The sequence below is a fragment of the Bolinopsis microptera genome, chromosome 8 (assembly GCF_026151205.1).
Source record: "Bolinopsis microptera isolate Bmic1 chromosome 8, MBARI_Bmic_1.0, whole genome shotgun sequence".
NCBI lineage: Eukaryota > Metazoa > Ctenophora > Tentaculata > Lobata > Bolinopsidae > Bolinopsis > Bolinopsis microptera.
Window position 1 is genome coordinate 17,307,418 of NC_087079.1, and position 17,829 is coordinate 17,325,246.

General features: G+C 40.0%; 1 protein-coding gene across 1 annotated transcript in view; it reads left to right on the plus strand.

Moving 5' to 3' along the window:
- Positions 1–17,829, plus strand: part of LOC134820027 (E3 ubiquitin-protein ligase HUWE1-like) — an 84,795-nt gene that overhangs the window by 24,535 nt on the left and 42,431 nt on the right. The window contains exons 28-47 of the mRNA XM_063830204.1: positions 1,035–1,186; positions 2,012–2,143; positions 4,087–4,274; positions 4,686–4,812; positions 4,938–5,047; positions 6,012–6,128; positions 7,591–7,762; positions 8,440–8,567; positions 9,051–9,173; positions 9,353–9,451; positions 9,669–9,779; positions 10,415–10,579; positions 12,235–12,322; positions 13,519–13,702; positions 13,883–14,030; positions 14,248–14,324; positions 14,857–14,944; positions 15,048–15,209; positions 16,801–16,971; positions 17,555–17,639. Of these exons, the coding sequence (XP_063686274.1) occupies positions 1,035–1,186; positions 2,012–2,143; positions 4,087–4,274; positions 4,686–4,812; positions 4,938–5,047; positions 6,012–6,128; positions 7,591–7,762; positions 8,440–8,567; positions 9,051–9,173; positions 9,353–9,451; positions 9,669–9,779; positions 10,415–10,579; positions 12,235–12,322; positions 13,519–13,702; positions 13,883–14,030; positions 14,248–14,324; positions 14,857–14,944; positions 15,048–15,209; positions 16,801–16,971; positions 17,555–17,639 (2,627 nt within the window). The remainder of the gene's footprint in view (positions 1–1,034; positions 1,187–2,011; positions 2,144–4,086; positions 4,275–4,685; positions 4,813–4,937; positions 5,048–6,011; positions 6,129–7,590; positions 7,763–8,439; positions 8,568–9,050; positions 9,174–9,352; positions 9,452–9,668; positions 9,780–10,414; positions 10,580–12,234; positions 12,323–13,518; positions 13,703–13,882; positions 14,031–14,247; positions 14,325–14,856; positions 14,945–15,047; positions 15,210–16,800; positions 16,972–17,554; positions 17,640–17,829) is intronic.

A 17,829-nucleotide genomic window follows, 5' to 3' on the forward strand; every position in this document is an offset into this window, starting at 1 on the left:
CTATACTACTAGATACTACTACTCGTGTTAGACGGTAAGTTTAAACAGTTAACTATATATGTATACTACTAGATACTACTACTCGTGTTAGACGGTACGTTACTACTATATATAACTCAATATAACTACTATACTACTAGATACTACTACTCGTGTTAGACGGTAAGTTTAAACTGTTAACGGTCCTCCTAAAGTCCTATTTATTGAGACCCCTTAAGGGGGCATACACCAAATCTGTCCAGACCAAATGACCTCATAGGCAGTTCAGTGACCTTCTAGCGCACCGTTTCCACACCAAAAAAAATTATTTTGAGAATACCTATTTTTGTAATCGAGCATTTCCTGGTTAGAGTGGAATTTTCGGAAAAACACAATATGTTTGGTGGAGAGGCTATAAGTTAATCATTTCTTGCGGTATCGGGTTGAAATTTTGCTCGCTGTTTATTCAAATCTATTTCAAGGTGTGTGTAAAATCTTGATATCGTATCTAAAAAGGCTGGTGTGCTATAAATTTTTAAAGTTTAAAAAAGTCAAAAAGCTGAAATTGTCCTTTTTTAACCAAAAAGTCAGTCAGGGAAGATCGGATTCATTTGATGCTGGACATAAAATTGTTCTCTGAATTCTGGCGCAGTTTTTGATGCCCTCAAAAATGGTTTTACTCATTTATCTTCAGATCTATTGGACTTCAAAGCCAAACAACAAATTTACCTAGGCACATTTTTCGTTTTTCATATTTACTGATTTTTCTAAAATTTTGATGGGATTGTGCTAGTGACTTTTTGAAGGGCGCAAAATAACCGCAACTAGCACATTTATATATGAGTTATGAACAACAAAACGCCCTAAAATGCTTCCCTTTGAAGTTATGGGAGAAAATGTGATTTTTTGGCTTTGCATCTATAAAAAATCACATTTTAACCTGACATGTTTTCTTGGGTAAATTTCTATTGATCCCGTAATGACACAATATAACATTTACAGTAATGTTGAAAGTATTAAAACATTAACTGACACTAACCCGCCCTACCCTTCAGTACGATGGGTAACAAGCCCGTACCCAGCACTCATCAGTGTGATATAGCTAAACACATTATCAAGTTCGTAGTGAACGGGTTGACGTGGAGACCTCCCAACATCCCCAACATCCACCCAAGAGTTAGCCTCATGGCCATGATCGATCATATTGGTAAGTGTACCGTTACTAGTCAGTAGGGGAAAATGGGCGATTAGGTTTGGCCTCTATACGGCCACTATACGGCCTCTATACGGCCTCTATACGGCCTCTATACGACCTTTATACGGCCTTTATACGGCCTTTATACGGCCACTATACGGCCACAATACGGCCATTATACGGCCTTTATACGGCCACTATACGGCAACTAGCCGGTTAGTGACCACAAAGTGGCTACTAACCGGCTACTAGGCGGTCACTAGCCGGCTATTAGCTGAGCTCTAAATCAGACCTACTTTCTCGAGGTTCCAAACCGGCTACTAGACGGCACTTGAAAAGTGGTCACTAACCGGCTACTAACCGGCTACTAACCGGCCACTAGCCGGTCACTAGCCGGCTACTAACCGGCACTTAGCTACGTTATAAAGAAGACCCGATTATTCGAGGTTAAGTGCGGGTTAGTAGCCGGCTAGTGGCCGGTTTCATGTAAAATATCTTTTAAGTGGCCGTATAAAGGCCGTATAGTGGCCGTATAGAGGCCGTATAGTGGCCGTATAAAGGCCGTATAGTGGCCATATAAAGGCCGTGTAGGGGCCTTATAGAGGCCGTATAGAGGCCGTATAGAGGCCAAACCTAATCGCCCATTTTTTCCCGTCAGTACCTACTGTTACTAGTCTGTAGCTACCGTTACTAGTCTGTAGCTGTTCGTACAGGACAGAGTTTATGATTTAATTAATAACGCAAAAAGTTAATAGATGTGATTTACATCACATTTTACTGTAATGACCAATACTAAAAGGCAATTGTCCACCTGATCTGACTGCCCATGGTTTGCAGGTCTAGCAGGACAGATTCTGTACAGTGAGTCCCAGCAGCCCTACCACCTGATGTTACTGGAGTTTGACAGAGCCCAGGGTCTCCAGGCTCTGGTGGGCACTTACGAGTGGTCTGCTAGCATACCTAAACAAGGTTAGTAGACAGGATACTTGCAGTCTGCAGTCTGGGGTTACCTTATCGGACCTTATTTGGACGGGCATTACTTGAACGCTGGAGGCCCTAGCGTTCATCTTAATGTCCGTTCAAATAAAGTCCGTTCAATTAATGTCCGTCCAAGTTAAAGTCCGTTGAAGTTTTTTCAAAACTTTTTCCATTTCGAACTTTTTGTCCAGAATATGACAATTTTGAGAACTTCATTGTGCCGTAAGTTAACGACGGAAAGGTTCTCATTGGTCTGCCGGAGGCACAGAAAACTGTACTAGTATATGATGTTTTCAAGGGTCACTTGGCGGAAAAAAGTCAACGAAATTATGGCACTCAACAACATAGTTCATGAACTAGTCCCCGCCAACATGACAAACTTGTTCCAGCCTCTAGATATTACGGTAAATCGTGTTGCCAAGGACATTGTCCGACGTTGTTATAGCTCATATTACTCAGGGGCGGTAATGAAACAGTGCTAGGAAAGCTCCACGTGATGTTAAGGTTAACCTTAAGTTGTCTAAGATAAAACCACTTCACGCCGAATGGCTTGTAAAAGTTAACACTGAAATGCAGGACCGGGGTAGTTTGATAAAAAACGGTTTCCATAAAGCTAGAAATCACTGATGCTTTAATGCATGGACTATTTCATGCACGAAAACCCATTTGATGAAGATGATATGTGATATTAAAAACTGATCATGTACACATATTTTAATATTTTTACTGCTTAATGACTGCTTTTCTTACTTACTGTATAAAAAATGGATTTAAAAATTATTTGCTAAAATTAAAAATACATCAAAAAAATTGAAAAAAATTCGGATTTTTGATGGTTTTGAATGCCTTCGAGCGTTCATATTAATGTCCGTTCATAATTATGTCCGTTCATGTAATGTCCGTCCAAATAAGGTCCGATAAGGTATGTTGTTTACTAATGTATCTCTACTATATAATTCAGAGAATTCGCTGTGTAGTTTGTACACTGTACGACCGCCCACGTGCAAATTAGGTAAAAAGCAAAAGGTTGCAAAGTAACCATGGTAACGAGGGTTGTTACACGCACGTGCACGTGCAAAGATTGTTAAAACGGAATTTTTATCGGTTTTGTTGATATTACGTTGTGTTTAGTATAGTGCGAGCAACATTTTAATCGGCTGTATCTTCGATTGTGTAGGATATTTTTTAACGCGATTTAAACTTACAAACAAAAAATACAATTAGCTTCCTCCCTGTGACCACGGGCTTTCTAATATATATAAAATACTACACTAGTTTAACCCGTGCCTTCGGCCGGGATTTCAATATCGCAGTTGAATTGCAAAAGCATGAACTTGCCCAGTCGAAACCGGCCGCATTATAGTCAATTTAATTCTGAACGCCCAACACTTATCTAATAGTAATACTTAATACTTAAATAGGCAATCTTGCGACTTCTGCAGTGGCTCTACAGCCAAATTACCTAATTATATACCAGAGCTGTAATTAGGGGGGCTGTAAATGGAGAGAGATAGTGCACGAGAGAGAGAGAGAGTGTGAGAAAAAGTGAGACACTTTAGTATCACATTTGGGGAACAAAACCATCAATTAAACCACTTACCGCCGGCCGATTTAGAAAAGCTTTGCTTTAAATCGGCTTCGTCAGAGTTTTGTCTAAACTAAACCGAGAAACCCAGTCCCATAACTCTTACCGTTTTCTTGATTAAACTGTTCGGAAATCACCCACAGACAGACACACAAACACACACACACACACACATTTTGGGATTATTAGTATAGATGCGTTGTTATGTAACTATGGTTACTACTAAAGTTACTATGGTTACTGTAGTTTCAATATTAGTCCCTATACTCGGATACTCTAATAGTAACTTTATAGTTACTATGGTTACTATTAGTATTATGTCACCTATATTTATAATAACATCTCCCAGATAACAAGGACCTAGTGCCTGGATCGGGAGAGTTCATGGTGGCGTGGCTGACCCTGATAAAGAAGCTGATAGACGTGAAGCAGGTGATTGAGTCCTCCCACTCTCTGCCTTCTCAGACAGTGCCTCCCTCCAATCAGTACAAACAGTTCGAGTTCGAACCTGTACACTTCCTGGCTAAATCTCACAAGGTAGGAACTGAGTTACTATACTAGTAACCATAGTAACTAGTAACTATAGTAATTATATTAGTAACCATAGTAACTAGTAACTATATTAATAACCTGTACACTTCCTGGCTAAATCTCACAAGGTAGGGACTAGGAACTAAGTTACTATATTAGTAACCATAGTAACTAGTAACTATAGTAATTATATTAGTAACCATAGTAACTAGTAACTATATTAATAACCTGTACACTTCCTGGCTTAATCTTACTAAGTACGGAATTGCATTGGCTGATTAATAATGACAGGCAAGAAAATAAAGATATAATAATTTAAAACCATTATCATAGCAACTACATATGTCCTCTATATAATGCAATATTTCTTCAGTCGATTGTAAGAAAACTATTCATCATTATTGACTTTATCTTCAGTTCGCATTTGAAGTGATAAGTCAGCTATGGGACGAACTATACGCTTACTCAGGGATGAAAACTCTTAAGAATGAGATTGGGCCCATTACTGAGCACGTGATTGTCATCCTAAAACACCTTCTGAAGGGTACGTTGGAATTGTAATGGACTTTTTATTGGGTTGTTAGCCGGAATTCAGTTTTTCAGAATTAGTTAGTTTTAAATGATCACCTTGAGTTGTAACAAACAGTTCATTAATACTCCTTTGTGCAGGAGATTTGCAAGACAAGATACAAAAACTAGATAAGAAGAACGAAGACGGGACCTCTAGTAAGAGCATTAACGAATCTTCCGTCCAGCCAAGCGAGCATCTAGTTCAACAGGTATATATTATATGACGTATATATATTATATATAGGTAACATATACTATACTATAACAGGTAGTTTAAAAGATGAGGGGAGCTTAGAATTTACTTCCAAAGATTCGCGTTTAAGTCCTTCAAAAGTGGGGGGGGGGGGCAACCATATTAAAGTATATTAAAGTATATCCCCGGGTCAAAATCGGAAAAAATCCTACATTTTAATATACTTTAATATACATACAATTAGAAGATTTATATTCTTCGTTAAGATTTACATGATGAACTATATTTTTCACTCAGATTCGCAAGATAAGCCTGTTTTAGGACTAGTACATGAATTTCCATCCAGATTGGTCAAAAATTGGCTGAGCTATGAGCTTTAAAAAATATGCCCATATTTGGGCATACGCTTTTGCCCAAATTCGCTTTTGCCCAAATTCGATAAAATTTCAATATTTTTTAATGAGACTAACTCTATGTGAAAGATATAACTCAGTGTTTGTTGAATATAGTGGATACTAAGTAAAAAGACCTCCATGAACAAAATTGGGAAAATTGCACATAATATCTCGGTTCGGAATACTAGCCAAAATGACTTCATTAAAATTGAAATAACTCCATCAGTTTTCAATATTTTTTCAAGAACTTTTTGGAATCGATTAAGAATTGCATTTCAAGCTTATTTTGGGCGACAATTTTTGATGTAGGCCTCCAAGGAGATAGGGATATATTAAAGTATATTGTAGGTATATTAAAGTATATCCCCGGGTCAAAATCGGGAAAAATCCTACATTTTAATATACTAATATGGTTGGCCCCCCCCCCCCCCCCCCCCCAAAGTGTGTAGAATCAAAAAATACACCGGACTTCCGTTCTTTATTTAATTTGAAATTAAATAAAATGTAATATTTTGCCACTAATGTAATATTTTGCCACTAATTAAATGGGTTAGAGCAGGGTTAAAAGTCAAACTTTCTCCTCAGTTGATGGATATGGGATTCGCTCGACAGCACGCGGTTGAAGCCCTGATACACTCTAACAACAACATGACAGCTGCTACTGAGTATGTGCTGACACGACCCTCCCTCTCTATACCAATGGTAAGTCAGCATCTACTGAGTACATTGAGGGTTTCCAATTGTCCGAGGTTTCATCCAGCTCTTAAGGGTCTCTTTTGTTCCGACTATTTAGTTATGATATTGAATTTAAGTCGGGGTTATACTCGCTCTCTCTTTTGTTCCGACTATTTAGTTATGATATTGAATTTAAGTCGGGGTTATACTCGCTATCTCGTCTACAAACAGATCCCAGTGAAGACTGAAGGGGAGTCTCATTCTTATACCGTGGTTTCTAGATCCTTGTCTTCGGTAAAGTTAGCTGATCCTCCTTAGTTATTGCTTAAAACAAGGTCAACAGACTGCTTTATTGACCCTGTTTTCTCTTTGAAGTCCCTCTTTACGAAATCCCTGAACCCTTTTATCCTCAAATAGTAAATAAGTGGATTGACCACACTGTTACCTGCAGTTAAGACGGTCGCAAATACTACCCACATATACTGTCTCTCAAAGTCCGCACTGAAGAATCTGAAGTGAGATTGTCCCAAATCTGGTGATGTTGTTCCCTCTTAGCTGGATTGACCATCTTGCAAAGTAAATGTAGTACATCAGGGTTGGCACGTTGCAAAGTAAATGTAGTACATCAGGGTTGGCACGTTGCAAAGTAAATGTAGTACATCAGGGTTGGCACGTTGCAAAGTAAATGTAGTACATCAGGGTTGGCACGTTGCAAAGTAAATGTAGTACATCAGGGTTGGCACGTTGCAAAGTAAATGTAGTACATCAGGGTTGGCACGTTGCAAAGTAAATGTAGTACATCAGGGTTGGCACGTTGCAAAGTAAATGTAGTACATCAGGGTTGGCACGTTGCAAAGTAAATGTAGTACATCAGGGTTGGCACGTTGCAAAGTAAATGTAGTACATCAGGGTTGGCACGTTGCAAAGTAAATGTAGTACATCAGGGTTGGCACGTTGCAAAGTAAATGTAGTACATCAGGGTTGGCACGTTGCAAAGTAAATGTAGTACATCAGGGTTGGCACGTTGCAAAGTAAATGTAGTACATCAGGGTTGGCACGTTGCAAAGTAAATGTAGTACATCAGGGTTGGCACGTTGCAAAGTAAATGTAGTACATCAGGGTTGGCACGTTGCAAAGTAAATGTAGTACATCAGGGTTGGCACGTTGCAAAGTAAATGTAGTACATCAGGGTTGGCACGTTGCAAAGTAAATGTAGTACATCAGGGTTGGCACGTTGAATACAATGTAGATCAATGTGATAAGGATTAAGGATGACCGTTTGGCATGCTCCTCGCTGCTTGGAAACCCTTATTCTCCTTCTTTTCTCCCTGTGAACCTTGCAGCTCTTAACACTACCGCCCAACTCCACTCTGACATATAATATTCCTCCAGAAATTAGAAATACAACTGACTGCTGTTATCTTTGAAATCAGGGCCAGTTCTTGAGATATCTTTTCTTCCCCAGTATTTAACTCTCACAATCCCACAGCCAGACAGTGATTTGTCGGAGGAGGAGGCGATGATGCAAGCTATCGCGATGTCTCTAGCAGTAGAGGAAGAAGGAGCTCACCCTGCTGAGGAGAAGGAGCCAGAGGAGCCCCAGCCAGAGATAGAGTATGTTACGGAAGATAAACTGTGGAGTCTCTACGATAAAATACTCGGTCAGTAATACGTCCCTGTTTACGTTATGATAGTTGATCAGGGCGGTACCGGCAGTTCTAATGACCATTTACAAAATTATAACAATAAATAACACTTCAACCACATGTATTGCCGTGTTCAGTTAAAATAATTTATGGGTATACTTTCGGTATATAGTACTATTATAGTAACCACATTAGTTTGGCAGACCTCTTTTAATGGCTACTATGATTCCTATTTTGTGAGACGTATGCATTCAGGCGGGGATTTCTGGTTGGGTATGCTCAAACTGGGCCATAAGAGCCAGACTTACTATACCTTATAGGACCTTATTTGAACATACATTAATTGAACGCTGCACTGGAGGTCCTAGTGTTCATCTTAATGTCCGTTCAAATAAAGTCCGTCCGTTTAAGGTCCGTCCAAGTTAAAGTCCGTTGAATTTTTTTCCAAAATTATTCCACTGCACACTCATATTCTTAGTATTATGGCATGATCACTTGATCTGCGGCTTCCTCGTTCACTTCTTCGGAGTTACTAAATTTACACTGAAATGCAAGACCGGGGTGGTCTAACAAAAAAAGGGTTTTTAAAAAGCGGGTATTACTGATGCTTTAAGCATGAATTATTATCAAATGACAATTAATAACAATCATTTGGAGATTTATATCAAAAGTGGTGACCCCACTAATTTCAGCTGGATGTATCAAGTTGTTGGAGGATGTGCCCTCTGCAGTGTTTAAGATTGGAGACCTGTTAGCGGTTATTATGGACCGTAAAGGAGACATGTCTAGAGCAGATACCATTTCTAGGATACTCCCCCTGGTTTGTTCCTCTTAATTTTCCTTATTGTTACTTTAAATTCAAGTTACTTATATTATTGGGTATTTGATTAACTCCCCCCCCTGGTTAACTTCAATACGTGCCACAGCCCACAGGTGGTGGAAGGGGTGAAACATTTGATTAACTTCCCCCCCCCCCCCCCCCGGTAAACTTCAATACGTGCCACAGGTGGTGGAAGGGGTGAAGCCCCCCCCCCCCCCCCCCCGGTTAACTTCAATACGTGGCACAGGTGGTGGAAGGGGTAAAGCTTCCCCCCCCCCCGGTTAACTTCAATACGTGGCACAGGTGGTGGAAGGGGTGAAGCCCCCCCCCCCCCCCCCCCCCCCCGGTTAACTTCAATACGTGGCACAGGTGGTGGAAGGGGTGAAGCACCCCCCCCCCCCCCGGTTAACTTCAATACGTGGCACAGGTGGTGGAAGGGGTAAAGCTCCCCCCCCCCCCGGTTAACTTCAATACGTGCCACAGGTGGTGGAAGGGGTGAAGCACGTGATAGAATGTTTGAGTGAGTCCAACTACTCCGCACAGATCAACAACAAGAGGATAGCCGTGTTGGGGGCATACCTTCACTGTCTACTACTCATCAGCGAGGTAAGTAGCCCACTTTATTGTAACAGTTAAATTACTATGGTAGCGCTTTAGTTACACTGTAGTTACAATAGCAATGCTATAGTAACGCTTCGGTTACTTCATACGATAGTTACGCTATCGTAACTTATAACTATAGTAACACTTCAGTAACCATAATAACCATTGCACACTCTATACAGGACTTGATGTTCTCATGCGGAGAGCTGTTCAGTGAGACGAAGCTCTTTAACGACCACCTTGTAACACTGCTCCGACTCTACGCTAACCACCTCGTTAAGGTTAATAGCCTCATTATCTAATTAACATAAATTACATTTATTGTTTTATTGGAAGTAGTAGGGGTAGAAATATGCCTTCTTTCTCAATCATATTCTTCCGAATCAAATAATACGTTATATCATTTTGGTACCATATGTAACCTGAAGTCACAGTGTTTACACCAGTAACTAACTGTGTCACAGTGTTTACACCAGTAACTAACTGTGTTATCCTCAGGAAGGAAGTACGGATAGTAAACCTCCTGGATGGCTAACTCCACTCATCTTACTGTTTGACGTCCACGAGAAGATGGCTACCATGGTTAAACGCAGGAGCAATCTTCCTAAGGTACTGTCTATCTGGGTTATCTCAAGCTGCAGGACTCAGTGTTACTTGACAGTGTTTAACGGCACCTTTATATGGGGTGTCATCCTTCAAGCTGCAGGAGTCACTGTTACTTGTTTAACGGCACCTTTGCATGGGGTGTCATCCTTCAAGGGTTCCGTTGGGTCCCTGTCAAGATACCAGTTTAGCTTAGCAACACAGTTTAGCTTAGCAACACAGTTTAGCTTAGCAACACACCGTCATTAGCTTAGCAACACACCGTCATTAGCTTAGCAACACACCGTCATTAGCTTAGCAACACACCGTCATTAGCTTAGCAACACACCGTCATTCGGTCATCATTATCAGCTGGAATGAACCCCCCCTAGGTTGAGCACGTTAACATGAATTATTACAGTTGGTGATAACCTGAACCCCCCCTAGGTTGAGCACTCACCCAACATGAATTATTAGTAGTTGGTGATAACCTGAACCCCCCCTAGGTTGAGCACGTTAACATGAATTATTAGTAGTTGGTGATAACCTGAACCCCTCCTAGGTTGAGCACGTGTTTATTAGTAGTTGGTGATAACCTGAACCCCCCCCCTAGGTTGAGCACGTGTTTATTAGTAGTTGGTGATAACCTGAACCCCCCCTAGGTTGAGCACGTCTGGCAGTACTACGAAGAGAGACACAACAGGTGGGTAAACTACCACACGTCCAGTAATGCTACTATTGAGAAGGCTTACCTAGCGGGCGAGCAGGAGGTGTGCTTCAACAGTGGGAGAAGACATTACATGGTCCTCTTTAACATCATGACACAGGTTAGTAATTAGCAATAATTAGCTGTAATTAACTGTTATTAGGGGTAATTAGCTGTAATTTACTGTTATTAGGGGTAATTAGCTGTAATTAGGGCTTAAATCATTATTTCGGTACCAACTACAAAAAAACCTTCTAAGAAATTCGTAAACCATGGGATCAGAGTGCCACAATTGATGAATATAGTGTCGGTACTGTTAATATAGTGTCGGTACTGTTAATATAGTGTCGGTACTGTTAATATAGTGTCGGTACTGTTAATATAGTGTCGGTACTGTTAATATAGTGTCGGTACTGTTAATATAGTGTCGGTACTGTTAATATAGTGTCGGTACTGTTAATATAGTGTCGGTACTGTTAATATAGTGTCGGTACTGTTAATATAGTGTCGGTACTGTTAATATAGTGTCGGTACTGTTACTATAGTGTCGGTACTGTTAATATAGTGTCGGTACTGTTAATATAGTGTCGGTACTGTTAATATAGTGTCGGTACTGTTAATATAGTGTCGGTACTGTTAATATAGTGTCGGTACTGTTAATATAGTGTCGGTACTGTTAATATAGTGTCGGTACTGTTAATATAGTGTCGGTACTGTTAATATAGTGTCGGTACTGTTGATATAGTGTCGGTACTGTTAATATAGTGTCGGTACTGTTAATATAGTGTCGGTACTGTTAATATAGTGTCGGTACTGTTAATATAGTGTCGGTACTGTTAATATAGTGTCGGTACTGTTAATATAGTGTCGGTACTGTTAATATAGTGTCGGTACTGTTAATATAGTGTCGGTACTGTTAATATAGTGTCGGTACTGTTAATATAGTGTCGGTACTGTTAATATAGTGTCGGTACTGTTAATATAGTGTCGGTACTGTTAATATAATGTCGGTACTGTTAATATAATGTCGGTACTGTTAATATAGTGTCGGTACTGTTAATATAGTGTCGGTACTGTTAATATAGTGTCGGTACTGTTAATATAGTGTCGGTACTGTTAATATAGTGTCGGTACTGTTAATATAGTGTCGGTACTGTTAATATAGTGTCGGTACTGTTAATATAGTGTCGGTACTGTTAATATAGTGTCGGTACTGTTAATATAGTGTCGGTACTGTTAATATAGTGTCGGTACTGTTAATATAGTGTCGGTACTGTTACTATAGTGTCGGTACTGTTAATATAGTGTCGGTACTTTTAATATAGTGTCGGTACTGTTAATATAGTGTCGGTACTGTTAATATAGTGTCGGTACTTTTAATATAGTGTCGGTACTGTTACTATAGTGTCGGTACTGTTACTATAGTGTCGGTACTGTTAATATAGTGTCGGTACTGTTAATATAGTGTCGGTACTGTTAATATAGTGTCGGTACTGTTAATATAGTGTCGGTACTGTTAATATAGTGTCGGTACTGTTAATATAGTGTCGGTACTGTTAATATAGTGTCGGTACTGTTAATATAGTGTCGGTACTGTTAATATAGTGTCGGTACTGTTACTATAGTGTCGGTACTGTTAATATAGTGTCGGTACTGTTAATATAGTGTCGGTACTGTTAATATAGTGTCGGTACTGTTAATATAGTGTCGGTACTGTTAATATAGTGTCGGTACTGTTACTATAGTGTCGGTACTGTTAATCTCACTCTTACCCAGATAAACGAAGAGAACGGAGCTCCAAGACCCGTGATGAGAATTCCTAAACCTGGTCTCCTACCATCTCCCTCTGAGCCTTCAACCTCAGGTGACTGGTGAATTGAGAATACACTTCGCTTTCACTCCATCTTTCTCTTTCACTGTTTTTTTTTTCGCCGGGATTTCGCCTTCACTTTAAATTTGCAGTCTGAAAAAAATGTGAATTTACCAAACTATCATTTCAGTTGGTTTCAGTAGATATCGTAATCAATAAATTTATTCCAATCAGTTAAAATGTGGTTTAAGTTCTGCAAATGCAACTGTTAATTCACATCATGACAATTGTACAGGTGATTATTCCCATTAACAATAACACTGCAGGTGCAACAGAGCCCATTAACAATAACACTGCAGGTGCAACAGAGCCCATTAACAATAACACTGCAGGTGCAACAGAGCCCATTAACAATAACACTGCAGGTGCAACAGAGCCCATTAACAATAACACTGCAGGTGCAACAGAGCCCATTAACAATAACACTGCAGGTGCAACAGAGCCCATTAACAATAACACTGCAGGTGCAACAGAGCCCATTAACAATAACACTGCAGGTGCAACAGAGCCCATTAACAATAACACTGCAGGTGCAACAGAGCCCATTAACAATAACACTGCAGGTGCAACAGAGCCCATTAACAATAACACTGCAGGTGCAACAGAGCCCATTAACAATAACACTGCAGGTGCAACAGAGCCCATTAACAATAACACTGCAGGTGCAACAGAGCCCATTAACAATAACACTGCAGGTGCAACAGAGCCCATTAACAATAACACTGCAGGTGCAACAGAGCCCATTAACAATAACACTGCAGGTGCAACAGAGCCCATTAACAATAACACTGCAGGTGCAACAGAGCCCATTAACAATAACACTGCAGGTGCAACAGAGCCCATTAACAATAACACTGCAGGTGCAACAGAGCCCATTAACAATAACACTGCAGGTGCAACAGAGCCCATTAACAATAACACTGCAGGTGCAACAGAGCCCATTAACAATAACACTGCAGGTGCAACAGAGCCCATTAACAATAACACTGCAGGTGCAACAGAGCCCATTAACAATAACACTGCAGGTGCAACAGAGCCCATTAACAATAACACTGCAGGTGCAACAGAGCCCATTAACAATAACACTGCAGGTGCAACAGAGCCCATTAACAATAACACTGCAGGTGCAACAGAGCCCATTAACAATAACACTGCAGGTGCAACAGAGCCCATTAACAATAACACTGCAGGTGCAACAGAGCCCCCACCAGTAGCAGGTGAACAGACCAGCCCGCACAAGGACAATAAGATAACAGGGTCTGAGTCAGGTAAAGACAAGTCCCTCACTGCTTCCAAGAAAGATGATCTGATGGAGACTGAGGAGATGGCGGCTGTAGAGCACTTTGATGAAGTACAGATATCTGATATCGTCGTGTTAGTTTCTTTCTTCTCAGCCGTTCATTTAACAGTTTATTTAGTTAATGTTGTGAAGAAATAGTTTGATTTTTAAATTATTAACGTTTCTATGGTCGGCTGACAATTATTTGTTGCAATCAGTTCTAAACTCTCAAATCAGAAACAATAGTTTAATAAGTTAACGATCTCATTGTCCAGATTGTGCACTAAGATCCTAGGACACATTCAAGGTGCTGATGCTGTACAAGCACTGATGAGACTGCTGCTGAGATTCACCAGGAACCACAGACAAGCGCAACTATTTGCGGAGAATAACGGTCTTCATCACGTCATGCAGCTCAAAGAAGTGGGTTTCACTAGAAATATCTCTTGTGCAGTTGTTAACGATAAACTGAGTGGTGTTTTACAATGTGGGGTTTAAAAGGAGCCTGGGGAAAGTGGACACATGCCCCCCCCCCCCCCCCCCCCCCCCCGGCCCCCCGGACACATGTTATACACCTAAATTAGAATATCATGTTTCCACGTTGTTCGCCCTTTGTTTTAAAATGAGCTTTGTATTTCAGGGTTCATCCTTCACTGGCTTCTCATCCCTGTCAACACTGATATTCCGTCATCTACTGGAGGACGAACGAACGCTCAAGTAATATGAATATGATATGAAATTATAATTGATAAATATGATAATTTATGAATTTGACCCATATATTAGGATTACACAGGATTACATAGGATTAAAATTAATTTAGAGGTCCACTATCGTGAACCGTCATAATTGTTTACAGAATTGGTAAATAAATTATTAAAAACATTCTCAGCTTTGTTTGAAATCAGGGCCAGGATTAGTATTAAACCTTAATTATGAATAATTCGCGAGGTTCTCACCAAATTGATAGTAAAATTGTTTAAGTTTCGTGCATTTGAATTACGTTGACGCATATCTTCGGTGAATCTATTTCGCTCTTCGGAGCAGCGAAGGAAATAAGTGCACACACAATTGACAGTATAGAAACGCCTTTCTTGAAATTGAATATACTGTGGGGTGTTTGGTTGAATATTGAGTTATGATAATGATTAATCATCATGAATATAAATTATTGATAACAATTTTCTCAGTTTTCTGACTTCTGGTAAGAATTATCATGACAATAAACTAAATGACTCTATTTCAACAGATGCACAGTGGAGAACACGGTGCTGGGTTACCTAGCGGGAACCGTGACTGATGAGAGTAATGAGACTAGGACCAGCGGCAACATCAAGGTTAGGAAGTTTATCATTTCTCTTTCTCCTTTTCCTTACATCTTTACATGTTTCTTTCTTTCTCGTCCTCTTAACTTTTTATCTAAACTTTCACTTTCTGCAGGAGATACACAACATGTTGCAACGACTAGCCCCCGTTGCGTCTCGAGCAGAGCGGATATTCTCCGAAACGTGCCAAACTTTCCTTAGGTTTACAGTCCCTCCTAACCTAAAGGAGTCCATCAAAACAATCGCGGATGTGAACGACTTATCATCTATACTGAAGGTACAACTATTGTCCTTGTTATGAGTGAATGTGGCGTTATTTCAGAGGAACCTCGCGTTGTCGTTATATAACGTGCTGTGTGAACACCTTATATAACGTGCTGTGTGAATACCTTTCACACGATTTAAAGATTTTACCTAAACTTAAGAGCGTTTCTTTATTTAAAGGAACAAGGTATGTGTGTAGTCAGTGTAGCTCACGTTGCAATTATCGAGCTCTCTTATCTTTTGTAACTTAGCGATAAGTTCAGTTTGCTGCTACCGTGTAGTTAGCCTCTGCGTGTGTACTTGTACATTATTATACAAGTACACCATGGAGGATGATCTGAATTTGACCCGATCTCTGAAGAAAATCAAGGATTTCAATTATCAAGAAAAGGAGGATGTAGAGGGCTGTGTTGATAGATGGTTCACTACGATGGCAAAAGAACTGAAAATAGACGACGTCGTCATTCGTGGAGATATGGACAAAGAAATATTAATGGCTCCGTCTTTTTATAAAAGGTATATGGCAGACCTCGTACGGCGGCAGAGTAAGCAGATGAGCACTATGATGGAAATCATTGAGTGCCTCAAGACAGAAGCGCTAGCAGACAAGGAAAAGTTGATCAGGCTGCAGGACCAGCTGCTGGTGCAGAAGGACGAACAAATACAGTTGTTTAACAGAGACAGTACAAACAACGGTGGAGTCAGCGATTAAGAGCTACAGTGCAGCTGTACAAAAGGACAGCACAAGTGGTACAATCTGCAATAGTAAAATTCTGAAGAATGTGAATTGTGATGAAGAGTGTGGCTGCAGAGGAGGACAGTAGCAAGAATCTGATAGTGTTTAAGCTGAAAAAAGAGGATGAAAAACAGCTTCCAGCTCTGGTAACCGCAGTATTGGAGGAGATCGGGGAGAAACCTCATTTCGAAGCGAAAAGAGTCGGCTGGAAGAGGCCTGGTACGGCTATCCGACCAGTCAAGATCACCGTCCCAAGCTCAACAGCAGTTCATCAGATTCTGATGAAAACAGGGAGACTGAGACTGGCTGAGATACACAAAGATGTATGGATTTGTCCTGATATATCCAGTGAAGAGCGTGCAGCAAGGAAGAACCTGGTAACTGATCTGAAGAAAAAGAGGGCTGAACAGACTCATCTTGACTGATCAGTATATAATGTAGGAGTATCTTAAGAGTTTTTCGGACGTTATCTGTATTTGAGAGACAATTATATTATATATAATAATATAATTGTCTCTCAAATACAGATAACATATATATACATACATTATTATTTGATTGTTTCACACTTTTCACATTTCATCATTTTATTACTAGGTGGAGGTGATGTTATTGAGACTTTGGGCGGCCAAAAAACTCCTCTTCTGAAAGTTGTCCTCTGTACTTGTTTCACTGACCCACGCTTTTTAGCATTTATACATTTCGGCCCATTTTATATGTTTGTTTGATTTGCTATACATTTGTATACTTGCTATTTTGTAAAAGTTTCAAATCAAATCAAATCATAAATATGGGTAAAAGAATATATTATATTATATTATATACTATATATATATATTCGATTCATAATCTGTGTCTATCACCCCAGGAACCATACACGATCAAAGCGAGCAGTGAGAAACCAGAGGAATACTCCACCGTGTCTCCTCTAGCTGCCATGGCAATAGCATCTCTCCTGGGACGACTAACTGTGCTCTTCCACACCAGCGAGGAGAACCTTCCTAAACTACCTGACAGGACCGATACTGCTGAGTTAAAGGTAAAGTAGTATAATATATACTATAGGTCTAGGTAGTAAGATGTGCTAGTGGTATAATGTTGCGGAGCTCATGCAAAATGTTATTTTATTTATGCATATTTATGCATATTTGGGGTATAACTATGGGTACATTGTTTTATTTTGTTTCGATATGTTTTTACTCGACTGGTTTAATCAGCTATTTCGTGTTTTATAGCTTCTAAATATACGTCATTTTGCTACCCGGCGACAACCGAATGATAGTTATTTCTTGCATTGCTAAGCTTTAAATATAATCTCACTGTTGATGTCTTGTGACTATATTGTGTCTCATTATATGATCCACTTGTGATGTATGTATATCTCCCCCCCCCCCCCTATGTATATCTACCCCCCCCCCTATGTATATCTACCCCCCCCCCTCCCCTATGTATATCTACCCCCCCCTCCCCTATGTATATCTACCCCCCCCCCTATCGAGCACAGATTAATAATATACTCTCCCTCGTGCAATACTAATTATTTTTCTCTATACAACAGTACAACTCAATGTGTTTTAAAATACATATAAAATGAACTGTATTATTTATCGCCTAATCCCCAGGTTTCGTCTCAAGAGTTGCTGTCTCTAGAGGAACCCTCTCCTTTCTCGGACCCTGTCAGGGCCCCCAAGAAGCGCAGGAAAACTGGTTTGTGCATCTTACTATATATAAAGCGAGACGATATATATTTATCCGTGCCATTTTACTGACACCACGGCATCAATTTTAACGCAAATGTCCGCAAAAACCGTAAAAGATATACAACTGAAACTTTTTTGACTGGGTCAAATGCCCCCAAGTGGTGTCAAAAACGCGAATTAAATAGGTAATAATTATT